At 43.4% G+C, this 19,706-nt stretch overlaps 1 protein-coding gene across 2 annotated transcripts; it reads left to right on the forward strand.

The window, feature by feature from the left end:
- Positions 1–269: 269 nt before the first annotated feature.
- Positions 270–19,022, forward strand: LOC139416949 (solute carrier family 2 member 15a). 2 transcript variants are annotated; one of them, XM_071166151.1, is made up of 13 exons: positions 270–438; positions 4,572–4,634; positions 4,839–4,937; positions 10,146–10,306; positions 11,440–11,564; positions 11,836–11,981; positions 12,325–12,457; positions 12,690–12,877; positions 13,794–13,904; positions 14,848–14,949; positions 15,392–15,467; positions 16,985–17,112; positions 17,605–19,022. In XM_071166151.1, the coding sequence occupies exons 1-13, from the start codon at positions 394–396 to the stop codon at positions 17,857–17,859; spliced, it is 1,632 nt and encodes a 543-aa protein (XP_071022252.1). In that variant the 5' UTR covers positions 270–393; the 3' UTR covers positions 17,860–19,022. The 2 variants fall into 2 exon arrangements, with proteins under 2 accessions (XP_071022252.1, XP_071022261.1); XM_071166160.1 differs by lacking the exon at positions 4,572–4,634 and having other exon boundaries at positions 17,605–18,071.
- Positions 19,023–19,706: the final 684 nt, after the last annotated feature.

Raw genomic sequence — 19,706 nt, forward strand, 5'->3', positions numbered from 1 at the left:
CACGGTTGGGCCTATAAGTAGCTTCCTCTCTCCTCTCCCAGTCTGCTGTAGTACTCGGGCTTTGTAAATTCACTTAGCTAATTGATTTCAGCATGTCTTCCTCTAGACATCACGTTGTTCGCCATCATGTGATGACACTGGTCTCAAGCCTACTTGTTAACCAGAACCGAGGGCATCACTACCCGAAGGAGAGGGCCGAGACGCTATAGATGAACAAAAAGGCGACCCTATAACCTGCAACTGCGTGTTTTTTTTAGTCTCAACTATGACCACGCCTGTCTTCTCAAAATGAGTTTTGCTGTGATGCCGGTAGCTTTAAGAAAAACGTAGGTCGAGCATCTTTATTTTCCCGCCGCCGAAAGTTAGAGGAAATATTTAACGAAAGATTCATAAATGGCTGAAGAAGTTTTAATAACGCCACCAGGGAAAATAACGTCGGTAAGATTTTCAAGTTTGTTTTTGTAAATTACCTGCTATTCTGTTTGATTTTGATATTCCATTCAGTTCACATTCTTTACCTGCATCCTATCTTGGATGCAATATTTTATTTATAAACTTGTTATAAACAATTTCCCATATTTATTGTAGCGACCCTGTGTTTATAAGCGCGGCATCGACTGCCACAAAAGCACGTTCAAGTGGCAGAGTCGAAACCCGCGCATATAAACACAGGGTCGCGCTACACTATATTTAATTAAAATATGCCTGACATATTGACATCTGTAAATGGACATTGCTCTGTACGAACATAGGCGCCTAAATGGTACATGAGCAGGCACTGTCAGCGATAGGCTAGATGCACCTAAACGTGTCTTTCTTTTACATAGTAACATTAGAACCCATATTATGACTGACAAGTCAATACTTTATCTTTACTTAAACATCATGCCTCTGTCCTCAGAAGAGGAGGTGAGCACTCATTACATGTCACAAGACAATGTCTAATCTACACAACCTTTCTCACGTGTGTGCAGTAGGCAAGTGACTGCATCTGACCACTTAGTGCCCAAATTAAGTTCCCTGACCTGACCTGGGTGAAGTCCACCTCCATCGTGCAATGCGTTCCACTGGTTCTGGACCAGAGTACAGTCACACTTCCTGACTGCTGATTAAACATTACTATTCTATTCTGAACTGTGGCTTGAGCCCCTATGCTTTCTCCTATCCATTCCACTTCATCACTTGTTAGAAAGCATTTCAACTAATCTTAGTCCCCTTGAGGCTATTATAGTAAGAAAGGTGATGTATGCATGCAGTTGAAGTCGGAAGTTTACATACACTTAGGTTGGAGTCATTAAAACAAGTTTTTCAACCACTCCACATATTTCTTGTTAACAAACTATAGTTTTGGCAAGTCTGTTGGGACATCTACTTTGTGCATGACACAAGTAAATTTTCCAACAATTGTTTTCAGACAGGTTAATTCACTGTATCACAGTTCCAGTGGGTCAGAAGTTTACATACACTAAGTTGACTGTGCCTTTAAACAACTTGGAAAATTCCAGAAAATGATGTCATGGCTTTAGAAGCTTCTGAAAGGCTAATTGACATCATTTTAGTCAATTGGAGGTGTATCTGTAGATGTATTTCAAGGCCTACCTTCAAACTCAGTGCCTCTTTGCTTGACATCATGGGAAAATCAAAAGAAATCAGGCAAGACCTCAGAAAAAAATTGTAGACATCCACAAGACTGGTTCATACTTGGGAGCAATTTCCAAACGCCTGAAGGTACCACGTTCATCTGTACAAGCAATAGTATGCAAGTATAAACACCATGGGACCACTCAGCCGTCATACCGCTCAGGAAGGAGGTGCATTTTGCCTCCTTGAGATGAACGTACTTTAGTTCGAAAAGTGCAAATCATTCCCAGAACAACAGCAAAGGACCTTGTGAAGATGCTGGAGGAAACAGGTACACAAGTATCTATATCCACAGTAAAACAAGTCATATATATCGACATAACCTGAAAGGCCGCTTAGCAAGGAAGAAGCCACTCCTCCAAAACCTCCATAAAAAAGCCAGACTATGGTTTGCAACTGAACATGGTGACAAAGGAAATGTCCTCTGGTATGATGAAACAAAAAAAGAACTGTTTGGCCATAATGACCATTGTTATGTTTGGAGGAAAAGGGGGAGGCTGGCAAGCCGAAGAAAACCATCACAACCGTGAAGCACGGGTGTGGCAGCATCATGTTGTGGGAGTGCTTTGTTGCAGGAGGGACTGGTGCACTTCACAAAATAGATGGCATCATGAAGATGGAAAATTATGTGGACATATTGAAGAAACATCTCAAGACATCAGTCCTCAGGAAGTTAAAGCTTGGTCGCAAATGGGTCTTCCAAATGGACAATGACCCCAAGCATACTTCCAAAGTTGTGACAAAATGGCTTAAGGACAACAAAGTCAAGGTATTGGAGTGGCCATCAGAAAGCCCTGACCTTAATTCAATAGAAAATGTGTGGGCAGAACTGAAAAAGGGTGTGCCAGCAAGGAGGCTGTCACGTTCTGACCTTTATTTCCTTTGTTTTGTCTTTATTTAGTATGGTCAGGGCGTGAGTTGGGGTGGGCAGTCTATGTGTGTTTTTCTATGTTGGGGTTTTGAGTTCAGCCTAGTATGGTTCTCAACCAGAGGCAGGTGTAATTAGTTGTCTCTGATTGAGAATCATACTTAGGTAGCCTGGGTTTCACTTTTGAGTGGTGGGTGTTTGTTTCCGTGTGAGTGTTTGTTGCCACACGGTACTGTTTTGGTCTTCGTTCACGTTTATTGTTTTGTATTTCATAGTGTTCAGTTTATGCCTTAAAATAAACATCATGGACACTTACCACGCTGCGCATTGGTCCTCCGATCCTTCTCGCTACTCCTCCTCAGAAGAGTAGGAAGAATGCCGTTACAGAGGCCTACAAACCTGACTCAGTTACACCAGCTCTGTCAGGAGGAAATTCACCCAACTTATTGTGGGAAGCTTGTGGAAGGCTATCCAAAACGTTTGACCCAAGTTAAACAATTTATAGGCAATGCTACCAAGTGTATGTAAACTTCTGACCCACTGGGAATGTGATGAAAGAAATAAAAGCTGAAAGAAATCATTCTCTCTACTATTATTCTGACATTTCACATTCTTAAAATAAAGTGCTCATAATAATTTACCTAAAACAGGGGATTTTTACTAGGATTAAATGTCAGGAATTGTGAAAAACTGAGTTTAAATCTATTTGGCTAAGGTGTATGTAAACTTCTGACTTCAACTGTAGGATGGGCATCTGGCCCTAATTTCTGACTAATGCAAACTGGTTTAAGAGCATTTCATATTATACTCTACGTAAATCTGATACTCTCCATTAGTATAATATAATATATTTCGTATGGTATGTATTCATTTGTGGATATTCATCATCCATTTCGGATTATATATTACGAATTACAATTTATATAATGTGTTACAAATTGACAAAATGTACAATATGTTAAGAATTTGCAAAACGTATGATGTGTTACGAATTCCAGTTTGTTGTGGCTAATGTTAGCTAGGCAGTTAGGTGGCTAATGCTAATGTTAGCTAGCTGACTATCGTTAGCTAGGCTAGGGGTTAGGGTTAAGGTTAGGAGATAGGTTTAAAGAGTTATGGTTAGGGGAAGGGTTAGCTAAAAGCGTTAAGGTTAGGGGAAAGGTTAGCTAACATGCTAAGTAATTGCAAAGTAGCTAAACAGTTTTAAGTAGTTGAAAAGTTGCTAATTAGCTAAATGCTAAAGTTGTCCGTGAAGAGATTTGAACACTCAACCTTTAGGTTGGTAGACGTAACCTTCTGTCTTACATTCTTAGAGAAAAAAAATGCTATCTAGAACCTAAAAGGGTTCTTCGGCAGTCCCCATTGGAGAACCCTTTGAATAACCCTTTTTGGTTCCGGGTAGAACCCTTTTGGTTTTCTTACATGGAACCCAAAGAGGTTCTACCTGGAACCAAAAATGGTTCTACCTAGAACCAAAAAGAGTTTTCGTATGGGGACAATGGAAGAACCGTTTTGGAACCCTTTTTTCGAAGAGTGTATGTAATCGTACCAAACATAACATATCATACTAATTTACTTTTACTATGATATGTCTAGTCTATGAAACCAGGCTGAGGAATAACATGTGTATGGGAATTTCCACATGAGATTGGCCCAAATATATTCATGGTGTTTTGTAGCTTCCTGAAGTAAAATCATTATCCCAGTAATGATCATCACTGTATACAAGTGGGGACATTTGGCCTGTCCTCAAATGGAAAAAGGCTATTTTAGGCGTAAGGTTTAGGGTTAGAATATAAGGTTAGGGGTTAAGGTTAGGCTTTGAGTTAGGGGTTAATGAAAAAAGGATTTTGAAAAGGAACCAATTGTTTGTCCCCAAAAAGTCCTCACACGTATAGTAATACCCTGTTGTGTGTGTGAATGATTGTGTGTGTGTGTGTGTGTGTGTGTGTGTGTGTGTGTGTGTGTGTGTGTGTGTGTGTGTGTGTAGATTCTCCAGATTCTCCACCAGATACAGTCACATAATTAACATGTTAAGGGTTAATGTGGCTTATACCAACAGTTCCTCAGACCCATGGATTCCTCCAAACTAAAGGCCATAGAAGAGATGAATGAGAGCCCAACAGTAAAGACAACTTTGACTGTCATTCATATTCACACAAATCTTAAACCTTTGACTGTAAATGACAGAACAAATGAACTCCTCAAGAGCAAAGGCTGGAGTACAAACCAAATAATAAAACATTAGATGTTGGTTTATGACAAGTTTACTGTACACATTTTCTCCGAGATTATCTCCCTTTATCCCTTTCTCTCTCTCTCCCTGCAGCACCTGACCTCATCTCTGTTGGCAGTAGCGTTCCTCACCTCCTTTGGGAGCTCCATGCTCTATGGCTACAACCTGGCAGTGGTCAACTCCCCTGCAGTGGTAAGTCCATTGAACTACACTCATATTATCTGCATTGTACATCCCATACTTTCCTGTATTGAATACTCTGCCACGGCCAACTCCTAACTTGTGAAACCCGGAATCTCCCCCAAATCATGTATTGTTGATGTAAACAGAGATTTGCGCGATCGTTGAAGTTACATTTAAATTTAGAATTCAATTTACTTTCACCAGTCTACACTATTGACTATGTGCCTATGGACTGTGTCCCACGGACATCAATTTGATTTATGAAGTTTGAATTATGAGTATACATCTCACATACAGTATACAGTGCATTTGGGAAGTATTCAGACCCTTTTTCCACATTTTGTTACATTACAGCCTTATCCTAAAATGGGTCATGTCAATTTTTTTCCTCATCAATCTACACACAATTTAAAAAAAAACATAATAACAAAGTGAAAACAGGATTGTAGAAATGTTAGCAAATGTATTAAAAATAAAAAACATAAATACCTTATTTTCATAAGTATTCAGACCCTTTGCTATGAGACTCGACATTGAGCTCAGGTGCATCCTGTTTCCATTGATCATCCTTGAGATGTTTCTACAACTTGATTGGAGTTCACATGTGGTAAATTAAATTGATAGGACATGATTTGGAAAGGCACACACCTGTCTATATAAGGTCCTACATTAAACAGTGCATGTCAGAGCAAAAACCAAGCCATGAGGTCGAAGGAATTGCCCGTAGAGCTCCGAGACAGGATTGTGTCGAGGCACAGATCTGGTGAAGGTTACCAAAACATGTCTCCAGCATTGAAGGTCCCCAAGAACACAGTGGCCTCCATCATTCTAAAATGGAAGAAGTTTAGAACACCAATACTCTTCCTAGAGCTGGCCGCCCGGCCAAACTGAGCAAGAGAAGGGCTCCAGAGTTCTTCGGTGGAAATGGGAGAACCTTCCAGAAGGACAACCATCTCTGCAGCACTCCACCAATCAGGCCATTATGGTAAAGTGGCCAGACGGAAGCCACTCCTTAATAAAAGGTAAATGACAGCCCGCTTGGAGTGTGCCAAAAGCCACCTAAAAACTCTCAGACCATGATTAACAAGATTCTCTGGTCTGAAGAAACCAAGATTGAACTATTTTCAGTGGCAGGGACTGGGAGACTAGTCAGGGTCGAGGGAAAGCTGAACGGCGCAAAGTACAGAGAGATCCTTGATGAAAACCTGCTCCAGAGTGCTCAGGACCTCAGACTGGGGCGAAGGTTCACCTTCCAACCGGACAACGACCCTATGCACACAGCCAACAAAACGTAGGAGTGGCTTAGGGACAAGTCTCTGAATGTCCTTGAGTTAGCTAGAGCCCGCACTTGAACCCGATCGAACATCTCTGGAGAGACCTGAAAATAGCTTTGCAGTGACGCTCCCCCATCCAACTTAACAGACTTTGAGAGGATCTGCAGAGAAGAATAGGAGAAACTCCCCAAATAAAGATGTGCCAAGCTTGTAGCGTCATACCCAAGAAGACTCAAGGCTTTAATTGCTGCCAAAGTGGCTTCAACAAAGTACTGATTAAAGGGTCTGAATTCTTATGTAAATGTTATATTTCAGTTTTTAATTTTTAATAAACTTGCAAAAACTTTTTAAAACCTGTTTTTGCTTTGTCATTATGGGCTATTGTGTGTAGATTATTGAGGGGAAAGATACAATTTAATCCATTTAGAATACAGCTGTAACGTAACAAAATGCGGAAAAAGTCAAGGGGTCTGAATACTTACCGAATGCACTGTATCTTTTACACTCTTACCCTCATGTACATCAGAGTGAGACCCCCAATGCTGTATCTAATACTGCTCACCATGATGAGTCCATGCTTTCACACAAAAAATGTGAAAGTCTGATGCTTAGCCTACATTTTAACACTGATAGTTAAAATGAAAATGATTTGTCGGTGTGAGGTAGTTTAAACTGTGTGTGCATCTGTGAAAGGTTTGTTGTCACCAGGAATGTGGATTGAATGAGGAACCAGGCTGCTCTTTATCAGAAGGAATGCAGTTGAGGCCATGCAGTTGGAAGGACTGTAGAACCAATCTCTCCGAAGCTAATGCCAAATATATCCTACAGCATAAAGATAATGCTAACTGCATTCTTCAGCCCAAAGCTAATGCCAATTGTCTCTCACAGCCCAAAGCTAATGCTAATTGTATCCCACAGCTATAGGGTCACTGTTGGGGTCATTGGGTATTGTGTCTTTGTCCCTTTAGCCCAATTACAGGCCACTGGTTACCAGTGTTGACTGTTGGGGTTTGGGCTTGCTTTATATTCTTGATTCAATTGGTGGTGGCTGGTGCAGTATTTGCTAAGACATAATACTAGGTAAATAGCAGGACTGTCAAATATGATTTACATTAATTTAAATGTACAAATATTTGTGATCTTACTTTGAAAGTAGTCTATGGACAAGGAGTGACTGCAACCCATACTGTTCTTTTTTAAACTAGCCGCTAGAAACAATTCTAATTTGTGGATCAATTCCCATGTACAGTACCAGTCAAAAGTTTGGACACACCTGTCACGACTTCCGCCGAAGTCGGCTCCTCTCCTTGTTCGGGCGGCGTTCGGCGATCGACGTCACCGGCTTTCTAGCCATCGCCGCTCCATTTTTCATATGTCCATTTGTTTTGTCTTGTTCCATACACACCTGCTTTTCATTCCCCAATCAATCTACATGTATTTAGTCCTCTGTTCCCCATCATGTCTTTGTGTGTAAGTGTTTATTGTTACGTGATTATTTTGTCAGGCGCTGCACTTTTGTTTTAGACCGTGTTTGTGGCACTAGTATGTTTTTTATGCTGTCATTGTTGACCGGTATGAAAATGCGCCTGTTTAATATACTCCGCTCTCCTGCACTTGACTTCACCTCCCATATACACACCTAACAACACCTACTCAATCAAGGGTTTTTCTTTATTTTTGCTATTTTCTACATTGTAGAATAATAGTGAAGACATCAAAATTATGAAATAACACATATGGAATCATGTAGTAACCAAAAAAGTGTTACACAAATCAAAATATAATTTACATTTGAGATTCTTCAAAGTAGCCACCCTTTGCCTTGATGACAGCTTTGTACACTCTTGGCATTCTCTCAACCAGCTTCATGAGGTAGTCACCTGGTGTCATTGTGTCCAAACGTTTGACTGGTACTGTAAGTCAATCTTATGTTGAAATTGCATGCTGTTCTACATCGGGTTCCTATGTTTTAACACCCATCAGAACACTCTGTTACACTTTTAAGGAAGTAGGCAGTGTAATTACAATTTGACCATGTGTTTTTTTAATTGCAGTTCAATTACCAAATCGCTCTCTAGTGGGCTCATGGGTGGAATGTTATTCAAATGTTTCATAATTCCCTAAATAATAATCAGGTTTCTATGTCAACCGGTTTTGTTATATTTCAGACTTCTGTGATGCACATTGAGTGTATAAAAAAATGTAAGACACCTGCTCTTTCCATGACATAGACTGACCAGGTGAATCCAGGTAAAAGCTATGATCCTTTATTGATGTCACTTGTTAAAGAAGGATTTTTAAGCCTTGAGACAATTGAGACATGTATCGTGTATGTGTGCCATTCAGAGGGTGAATGGGTAAGACAAATTATTGAAGCACACCAGTTTGGGGGGTGGGGGGGTTGCAACCCAATATTAGGAAGGTGTTCTTTATGTATGTTTTGTACACTCAGTGTATATAAAGTGTATTATTGGGATGCAAACTCAAAATTGAATACATTTCAACTCTATATCTGACATGGTACAGGTGTCTTCTTATTTTAAGACTATTACCATGTGTGTGAGGGGTAAACTTTTCTACCCAAAGTAAATTTGTTTAAGACTACTGTCACGTTCGTCGTATGAATTGGACCAAGGCGCAGCGTTGTATGCGTACATTCTTATTTTATTTAGCGAATGAACACTGAACAAACTAACCAAAATAACAAACCGTGAAGCTATACAAACGAGTGCTGACAGGCAACTACACATAGACAAGAACCCACGAACACAAAAGGGAAAATGGATACCTAAATATGATCCCCAATCAGAGACAACGATAAACAGCTGCCTCTGATTGGGAACCATATAAGGCCACCATAGACATACAAATACCTAGACCTACAAAACCATAGACATACAAAAACCCTAGACAATACAAAAACTAGCATACCCACCCTCGTCACACCCTGACCTAACCAAAATATAAAGAAAACAGAGATATCTAAGGTCAGAGCGTGACAACTACCAAGAAATACTCTGTGTGACCCTGATTTAGACCACTGCAGTAAAATGTTAGGTTAACAGCTGGACTGTAAAGTGAAGCTTGGCCAACAGTTGTCCATTCCAATTCTATGGTTGGAACTGTAGAGACATGGTTGGAACACTGCTTCAATACCTGCTCAAGTGAACTGTGAAATAGAGCATGACCAGAATGTTTCTGTTTGTATGTTTGAAATACACTAAGGTCCGATTACCATCATCAGAACACACATACGCACGCACACACGTATGCACACACACACACACACACACACACAGTGCAAGGTCTCTTCATTTCTCACCGTTCCTCGCCTGAGTCTGTGAGTGGTTGAAGTGATCCTGAATTGGCCACACTGTAGATTAAGAGGTTAATTAAGTTTTTTTTTTAAAGGACATAGCAGTGGAATTGAATTAGTCCTGGTCTGTGACCTGAAAATGCCAGGGAGAGAGGAGAAGCATGGGCCACATGGCAAGGACTCCCAGTTTGGTTGTGATTCTGCGTTCCCCTCTATAGGCTCTCATTGGCCAGATAGCGATGGATTAAATGAAAGTGGGGCGGTCTCATTGACATTGGCATTTTGGGAATGTAAGAATGATAGTTATATAGTGTTTTGTACAGTTTGATGCTGGTAACAAATTGAGGTCTTAGTGACATTATGTAACACATTGTGTGCTGAATGGCATACTGTGTGTCATACAGTCATTTGAATTGTGTCGCACCAAGTTTATGTGATAACACCTCTTTGCCCCTCTCAATTGAATTCTACTCAATGAGCTCTATTGGCATGATAGGTATCTTACACTGGCAAAGCAAGAGCACAGGAACACATTAAATAAATCATAGTGATTAACAGTAGTAATACTGTTTTCTCCCCGCTTTGTTTCTCTCGCTCTCTCTCTCCCTGTTTCACTCTCCCCCACAGTACATTAAGGACTTCTACAACAGGACGTCAGTGAGCCGTAATGGTACGGGGCTGGATGGGGAGGCTCTGACCCTCATGTACTCTCTCACCGTGTCTGTCTTTGCCATTGGGGGTCTACTGGGATCCCTCATGGTGGGCATGCTCGTCACCAGGTTCGGCAGGTGAGACCCTTACACGCTCCCCATACGCACACTCCCAGTGACACACACTCCTATACAGGTTTTACACAATATTCTCTGCTCCCCATTCGAGTCAGTGTTCATCTGTAAAGATTTGGAAAGTTCTGTCCTTTGAAGACCTTTGTTTTGGTTTAGGCCAATGCCTGAGACCTCCAGACACTGTGGCTGCAGGGTGGCTGTTGGCCAGTTGACATGAACAGCCTCAGAGACACAGTTCAGCATCTGGACTGGAGCTCTGGGCACTGCCACCCTGCTACCCTGCCTGGCTTTCTGAGCTAGTCACACACACACACAGACACAGACACAGACACACACACACACACACACACACACACACACACACACACACACACACACACACACACACACACACACACACACACACACACACACACACACACACACACACACACACACAACTGAGGGCATTAGAGCAGCGCCCTCATCTATCACCCCTGGGTGACCTTCTGCCCTCTGATCCCAAGGATGACCATGCCCTCCTTCCTTTGCTCTCCTCTGCCCTTCAGAGTGCACACTGTTCGTCCTGACTGGCTTTCAGAGTGCATAGTGTTTAGTTACACTGCCATTTCGAGTTTAAACTCTTTGTACAAGCTACCCAATGTGCTACACTTGTTCTGTTCCCTCTGCCCTTTAAAGTGCACACTCTCTGTCCCCTATACCCTTTGGAGTGTAGTCAGTGCGATCTCTGTCCCCTCTTGCCAGCCCTCTAAAGAGTGTTTTGTATTCAGTGCAGGCTTAGATCTCATTTATCTAAAGGACTCACGTGATCTGACTGGACATTTACATGCAAATGAAAGAGAACAATTTACGAGCCCAGTTATGAGCTGATCATTTTCATCACCCAACGGTGTTTTATGGGCGATCAGAACTCAAAACGCCCTCCCTGACTGTATATCAGGGGGAGACTTTACTCTTCTATGTCATAGAAGTAATGAAGGTGTACCTGCTATTGCCTATGGTCCACATGCTTTTATGCACAGCTTCATACATTGGTACATTAATTAGCTAGTTCTGATAATCCACACATTTTAATGGTGGACAGAGCCAACCATAATGTGTGTGTGTGTGTGTGTGTGTTGTGCGTGTGCGTGTAGGAAAGGCACAGTGGTGAACTCGACGGTATTGGTGTTCATCGCTGGATCTCTCATGGGCTTCAGCAGGATCTGTGGCTCTCCAGAGATGGTCATCTTTGGCCGCTTTGTCACAGGGATCCACTCAGGTACAAACACATCAGCGTGCCCACTCAGTGAGAAGGGTAAGGTTCAGGGTTGAGTTAGAGTTAAGGTTATAGGATAAGGGTCAAGGTTCAGGAATGGGTCACTGTTTAATCAGCCAGGTATGTATACATACGGTATACACGTGGCACGGTAGCTGGGCAAAGTTGTGAATGTAGCAATAACAAGAAAGTGAATGTTTGCTCACTGTTGTGTCTTATCTTGATTTTTGGTCGGTGAAACAAATGTCCACGTCGTCATCGTTGTGTTGTGTAGGTATCTCTCTGAGCGTGGTGCCCATGTACCTGGGGGAGATAGCTCCTAAGAACCTGCGTGGTTTCCTGGGGCTCGTGCCCAGCCTCTTCATTTGTGCTGGTGTCTTCTCGGCCCAGATCCTGGGTCTACACGAAATTCTGGGGAAGGTACGCCAAATACCATTTCCAGGAAAAGCTTTACACTTGCCGTTCATAAGTTTAGAGATGGATTCATTTTCAATGGTTTGCGTGTTGCATTTTTGGGGTTATGCGTGTACTGCACAGGAGGTTGGTGGCACCTTAATTGGGGAGGACGGGCTCGTGGTAATGGATGGAGTGGAGTGGAATGGTATCAAATACAAACACATGGTTTCCACGTGTTTGAGGCCATTCCATTTGCTCCGTTCCAGCCATTATTATGAGCCGTCCTCCCCTCAGCAGCCTCCGCAGCCTGGTGTACGGCTGTACATCATGTAGGTGATGATTGTGAGTCGTTTTCTCATGGTTACAGGAGGATCACTGGCCCCTGTTTCTCTCTCTGGTGGTGATACCCACCTTCATTCAGCTGATGCTGTTGCCATGGTTTCCGGAGAGCCCACGATACCTGCTGATTGAGAAGCACAATGTCCACGCCACCATTATAGGTCAGCATGCTAGCCGACACCATTGAGACGGGGACACATACTTAGTGTGTGAATAGTGTAACCTCAGGGCTATGCTTATTTCCTGTGGCAACGTTGTCAATTCGAGTCATGTGCCAAACTGTTTAGTTAACCATCAATGACAAAGTTCAAGTCATATTTCATTTTCATTTGATACAAACGCATTGTCATTGCCTGGTTCAAGTGTAACTTCCTGTTTTATTTCCTACGTCAGCATTGAAGTGGTACCGGGCCAAGTGTAACATCCAGTCAGAGATCGAGGAGATGCAGGAGGAGCAGCGCTCTCTGTCGTCGGTGGAGACGGTGTCGGTATGGCGACTGATACTGGACCCTTTGGTGCGCTGGCAGCTGCTCAGTGTGGTGGTCATCAATATCGGCATGCAGCTCTCCGGTATAGACGCTGTAAGATTACTCATCTGTTCGCTATGGTGCTCCTCTCCTTCTTATATCTCTCTATCCCTCTGTTACTCCTTTTTTAGCACTCCTCGCCCTCTCTCTACCTCACTCTTTTCACCCGTTTTCACCCCTATCACACCCTGCTCATTCTCTGCCATTCGCATGTCCTTTCCTTACTCTCTCACCCTCTCTCTCTCTCCTACACTCCACCTCTTATCGCTCTCTCACCTTCTTCCCCCTCTCACCCATTACAGTCGGGCCCACTACACCGAGAGGCTCAGTTGAAAGGCAGAATAAATGATTCCTCATATTTTACAAGCCTCATGTGGTGAAGAACCCAAAACTACGAGTCATCATTTAACAGCAATACGATTAGCTAAGTCCCTTCCTGAATTATGCTACTGAGATGCATTAATTATTCAAATGATTACCAGGACACTGGGGCCAACAAGTGCACATTTTACCCATCAGAGCTGAACTCATTAGCAGCCTCATCTCTGCAATGTATTTTTAGCAGCTAATTAGCTTTGGCAATCTATTTGAGGCAGCTTTGAAACACAGGTAGTGAGGATGAAGACGGTGGTGATGGTGATGAGGATGATGGTATCAGGCAGATACCAGAGGAGAGCTGTAGGCTAAGTGGAGGTGACCGGTGGCAAGGCTTGACACTGTTTTGTGACTGCAGCAGGAGAGAGGAGTGTGTTTAATGGGTGTGTAGACTTGTGTGTGTTGGTTTCTTACTACCTCCAACTCCTGATTTACCCCCCTGTCTAAAGTTAACCTCCCCAAAGCCCCAAATTGAAATCAATTGAATGTGAGTGGTTGTCCACTGTTACTCTGTGCCCATACTGTGCCACCTGTTCCAGGCTGTCCCACTTGTGCCCATGCCCCTCAAGCTCAAAAGTGTCTTTCTCTATTGTAGCTCTGGTTCTATACCAATGACATCTTTAGGAACGCGGGCATCCCAGAGCCAGAGATCCAGTACACTACGGTGGGTACAGGAGCCATCGAGATCATTGCCGGCCTCATCGGGGTGAGTCTATGGAGGAGACATGGGATTGGTTGTAAGTTTGCCCTGTCATAGTTTTCTCTTTTAACGGTTGTGTTATTCATGTTTTGTTGCTTTCTGTCTTTTTGTATCTTGTGTTTCTCTCTGCCCCTTCTCTCTCTCTCTGCCCCTTCTCTCTCTCTCTCTCTCTCTGCCCCTTCTCTCTCTCTCTGCCCCTTCTCTCTCTCTCTCTCTCTCTGCCCCTTCTCTCTCTCTCTGCCCCTTCTCTCTCTCTCTCTCTCTCTCTGCCCCTTCTCTCTCTCTCTCTCTCTCTGCCCCTTCTCTCTCTCTCTCTCTCTCTGCCCCTTCTCTCTCTCTCTCTGCCCCTTCTCTCTCTCTCTGCCCCTTCTCTCTCTCTCTCTCTCTCTGCCCCTTCTCTCTCTCTCTGCCCCTTCTCTCTCGCTGCCCCTTCTCTCTCTCTCTGCCCCTTCTCTCTCTCCCTGCCCCTTCTCTCTCTCTCTCTCTGTCTCTCTCTCTCTCTCTCTGCCCCTTCTCTCTCTCTCTCTCTGCCATTTCTCTCTCTCTCTGCCCCTTCTCTCTCTCTCTCTCTCTCTCTCTGCCCCTTCTCTCTCTCTCTCTGCCCCTTCTCTCTCCCTGCCCCTTCTCTCTCTCTCTGCCCCTTCTCTCTCTCCCTGCCCCTTCTCTCTCTCTCTCTCTCTCTCTCTCTCTGCCCCTTCTCTCTCTCTCTCTGCCCCTTCTCTCCCTCTCTCTGCCCCTTCTCTCTCTCTCTGCCCCTTCTCTCTCTCCCTGCCCCTTCTCTCTCTCTCTCGCTCTCTCTCTCTCTCTCTCTCTGTGCCCCTTCTCTCTCTCTCTGCCCCTTCTCTCTCTCTCTGCCCCTTCTCTCTCTCTGCCCTTTATCTCTCCCTCTCTCTCTCTCTCTGCCCCTTCTCTCTCTCTCTGCCCCTTCTCTCTCTCTCTCTCTCTGTAGTGTTTTACCATAGAGAAGCTGGGCAGGAGGCCTCTCATCATCGGGGGGTTTCTAGTCATGGGATTCTGCTGCGCTGGGATCACTCTCTCCCTCGTTCTACAGGTCTGTATTTGTGGTATGTGTGTGTGTGCGGGTGGGTGGGAGGTAGTGTGCACTGCATTTGTGTTTTTACTATATTAATTATATCCTTCTGATACAGCAGAGAGTACTTTAGTATAGTTTATCAATCAATCAAATGCATTTTATAAAGCCATTTTCAGCAGTTGTCAGAAAGAGCTTTACAGATCCCCAGCCTGAAACCCCAAAGAGCAAGCAATGCAGAGTCAGGATCACAGTGGCCAGGAAAAACTCCCGAGAAGGCAGGAACATGTAGGGAGAAACCTAGAGAGGAACCAGGCTCCGAGGGGTGGTCAGTCCTCTTCTGGCTGTGCCGGGTGGAGATTTAAGAGTGCATGCGGCCAACTATAATAGAAATCTCCTTATGGAATATACTGACTCAGTTGGGTCATGGCGTCTTGTGTCTTCCACTACACTATGCTTACAGGTTCACTTACCATTCATGCGTTATGTCAGTGTTGGATGCGTGGTCGGTATCATCGCTGGTTTCTGCATTGGGCCAGGTGAGCTGCATTCTTCTACTTACTCTATCTTACTCTTCTCCTCTAAGTTATGAATTTACTTTCCATTCATTTGAGCAGAGAGCACACATGCAGGCACGCGCACACAAACACACACACACAAACACACACACACACACACACACACATCCAGGCTTCATAAAGGGATACACCGGGGTGTGTTGCCAGATTTGCTGGTTTCCGACCTCCTGGTGTGTATTGAAAGGGCGCCCTCTGGAGGTCAAAGTTGAGCGCTTGTTAATGCAGCTAATGGCCTTGATCTCACCTCCTGATTATCTGCCTGAGTGTGATGATGATAAAGTCTATATCCCATCTAAGATAGACAAATGAGAGTGTGTTCTGTAGAGGGACGTATGTATGTACATACCCGACTACATCCCCCTCTGGTCCTTAGTGGATTGGCTCATTCTGTCTAGGATCCTGTCTTTAATTAGGCCTCATCACGCCTCATTGGTCAGAAAGGTGATGAATGCTGCCGCTCAACAGCAAATCAAGATGAATAATGAATCGGGGGCCTAACTCCTCATCAGTTGAAAAGTGTTATTCCTCCGCCACCCACAATGATGAGGCACGAATAATTATGCACAAATAAGGCAGCCTGGGCTCATGTTCATTCAAAGGGTCATTAGCAGTGTAGTAACACAAGGCGTTGCATATTCATCACTTGTGACCAAACGGGATTAGATCGCTTACTACCACATTACAATGGTAAACAATTGCTCAGGTGCCATCCAGAGCTGGGTTTAAATAGTTTGCCTGAACGTTTTCTTAAGCCTGCCTGGAGTACCAGATTGGCAGGTCGGGTTTACACTTTTGGGACTGTTCCATTGATGCCATTGCGCCAGGCAAGCTCAATCAAACGCAGCTAGCTTATGTATTTGAAAGATACTGTACCTAGGGCTGGTGCCATCCCCTACTGCGATTGTTGCCTTAAGCAGTTCATTTAACCCCTAAACTGCTACAGCGGTAATACTGTAATGCTGACCGTGTGCTGCTCCCAGCCTGGTGTGTGAATAGTGTGTCAGGGGCTTGGGTACTGTGACAGTAAAAATATAAATTGGAAGATTAACATTTTATTCAAGGGGACTTTTATTTTGAAAACTATGTATGAATGCTGTTGAAGGTTGTTAGGAATTATACTGCAACACTCATGAAGGTGTTATGACTGATTTCGTGAAGTTGTTATGTATACCCCCTTCCTTACTTCCTGGATATGTAGCTACAGTAGATAAAGAACTCTTCTTAAAGCCCCTTTATCCCTCTACCTGTCAGTGTGTTTACATAGTCTGTGTTTGTATATGGGCTGAAATTATTGGTTTAATGTGTGTGTGTGTGTGTGTGTGTGTGTGTGTGTGTGTGTGTGTGTGTGTGTGTGTGTGTGTGTGTGTGTGTGTGTGTGTGTGTGTGTGTGTGTGTGTGTGTGTGTGTGTGTGTGTGTGTGTGTGTGTGTGTGTGTGTGTGTGTGTGCAGTGTATTAACGGTCAGTGTATATATTGTAGCGGGTGTTCCTTTCCTGATAACGGCAGAGCTGTTTAAACAGTCTCACCGCCCAGCAGCCTACACTGTGGGAGGATCCCTCAACTGGATTTCCAACTTCACAGTCGGCTTCGTCTTCCCCTTCCTGCAGGTAACCAACTGCCTCTGCTCTCACTTAATCTGTCCTCACTTCATATGGCCTCTGTCCTCACTTAATAATATGCCCTCTGCCCTCAATTAACTTGACCTGGCTGTGCCCCTACTTAACATGGCAGCATCAGGGTTGCTGGCATCAGAACTTCAGATGCCACCTACTGCCGTTGTGCCCTTGAGCATGGCACTTAACCCCTAGCCTGCTCCAGGGGCTCTGCAGTGCAGCTGACACTGTGTTGCTTCCAGCCTTTCGTGTATATGTGTGTTGCCCGGGGGTGGTATTCTACTTTGCCTGGCCTCAGCATGGCTCTGCTTCTTCCTGACATGGCTTTAGTTGACATGGTGTCCACCCTTACTCAGCATGGCCAACGTCTTTGCTCCTCAGGACCAATGCCTGTGCAAAAAAACACAAATCAGGGCCAAGCACTATAGATATTGGAATCGAAACCCTTTGTCTGTCTGTCCATCTTCCCTCCCTCCCTGGTGTCAGATGTCCGCTGGGTCCTACTGCTACCTGGTGTTCTGCTGCGTGTGTCTGGCGGTGGCGGCCTTTGTGTTCTTCGTCATCCCCGAGACCAAGAACAAGACGTTCGTGGAGATCAGCCAGATGTTCGCCTCCAAGGAGGCGGTGCCAGAGACCCAGGGCCTGGGCCATCCCGACCAGCTCAAACTGAGGAAGATGAACGGATACGGAACCCTGGAGAATGGATCGCTGGAGTTTGACAGCTCCTCCTCCGTCCCCTGAGAGTGGCTCTGAGAGAGAGGCTGGCTGCATTCCAAAACTCAGAAGTAGCTTTTTTTTCCCTTCAGTATGACCATTGATAGGTAAATGGCTGGATTTTCCTGCCACAAAAAAATCATGGAAGGTGCAGGATACAGTATCACGTCGTACTGATTTACTTTCAGATTAACCTGAGATTTTGAGATCATGCAGTAACAGAGACATGCACACATACTGTAGGCACACGTAAATATACTGCACATATGCTTTCTTTTTGCCTTTTACCTTCCTATTCCAAATCAGGCCTTTGTTATTTTGCAGTCATTTAAAGGGTGTCTGGGTTATGTCAAGACTGACAGATCTGTACATTTTTCAGAAGGGTGTATGTATGTAGCTCGATGTGTTTTATACATACCGTATGGTTTTATCAAAAGCCAGAGTTTATTTTCTAATATATAACTGTATTTGAACTGTGTACATTCAAATATTTTATCAAAGTAATAACATGCAAAGCTTTATGATGTTTATGATCAATTATATACTTGTTTTCAGAGCAATCCTTTTTGTTGTCTAATACATCTCAGGAGAGACATTCACTTTGTTTTAGTCATTAGAATCTAACACAAAACATGATGTATGGGTTTTGAAAATTCACTTTTGGGGTTTGGGGTTGTTTGGGATATGTTACAACCAGTATTGTTTCAAGTGTTCTTGTGCAGCATATATAACTTCCCTGGCAAGCTCTGCAGATGTATTGCACATACCAGCTAACAACAAACGTTCCCACAACTTCAGAGAACGTTCCATTAAGAGTCTCATTAGGTCACAAACTAATGTTTTCATAGGAATGTGCCCATGATGTGCAAGGAATGTTTCCAAGAGACCATCCCCTTTATGTCAAATTGAACTTACCCAGGAAGTGGTTACCATGTTCTCAGAATTTACAATATTAATGTTTTCGACATGTTTCATGGAAACGTTGAAAGAACATTCACGTGTCGACCATTTCTGAGGGTTAGGAGAATATTCCATCAACGTCCCACCAAACAAAGACAGAATATGGTTGCCATATTCTCAGAACAGAAGATATGAATGTTCTAGACACGTTTCATTTGAACGTTGCAGGAACGTTTCTGCATATTAGTTGCCTGATGGTCCCAAAGAAACGTTCTCCCCCTAAAAAAAAACATGTTTCATTTCACATCACGCCTTGTTACGCCCTCATTGTTGTACCAGTGATCCATTTATAGCTCGTTGTCTGTTGGCAAGGTCAGGGATACTCTCACACAGTGCTTTTCACCTGGGATTTAAACTGACAAACTCTTAATTCACCACATTCAGATCTTCCTGCTAGCCACCATGTCTGTGTCAGGTATTGGTTAATCTGATTATTCTCATCATTGATTTGATTGGTTTATTTCAGATATTTAAGGGTTTTCTGTATAATTGTCTAATCTTGGTGGGGCATGTTAACCTGTTTTAATGATACTCCTGAATCACTATGATCAATAAAATAGTTTGTTTCGTTGACTTTGAAAAGAGCTGAGATTTGCTTCAAAGTACATGCAGCCTATTGCTTACCTATCAAGTTGTTTCATCTACATAAGTGCCTAGGGAGGAGGGGTTAGGGTTTCTTATGGGCAGGGACTAACTATACTGGCCCAGTAACCACATGCCCAATCTTTTATTGGGACAGTGGTTAGGGTGTTTGTTATTATTTGGCAACAGTTGCTACACACCTATCTGATTTAATTCAAATGAGTTATCAATGTGTTCTACATTGTATATTTGTTGTGGATTTCAAAAAGACGACAGAGTTCTCATTGAGATGCTCAGATATATAGAATTAATAAATGCTGATCATTTATGAG

This window comes from Oncorhynchus clarkii, chromosome 1 (genome assembly GCF_045791955.1).
Source record: "Oncorhynchus clarkii lewisi isolate Uvic-CL-2024 chromosome 1, UVic_Ocla_1.0, whole genome shotgun sequence".
NCBI classification, from domain to species: domain Eukaryota; kingdom Metazoa; phylum Chordata; class Actinopteri; order Salmoniformes; family Salmonidae; genus Oncorhynchus; species Oncorhynchus clarkii.

Coding starts and splice junctions, on each gene's coding strand:
- LOC139416949 (XM_071166151.1), top strand. CDS start 394: ATGGCTGAAGAAGTTTTAATAACGCCACCAGGGAAAATAACGTCG. Junction 4,635..4,838: donor AGATGAATGAGAGCCCAACA/GTAAAGACAACT, acceptor CTCTCCCTGCAG/CACCTGACCTCATCTCTGTT. Junction 14,950..15,391: donor CTCTCTCCCTCGTTCTACAG/GTCTGTATTTGT, acceptor CTATGCTTACAG/GTTCACTTACCATTCATGCG.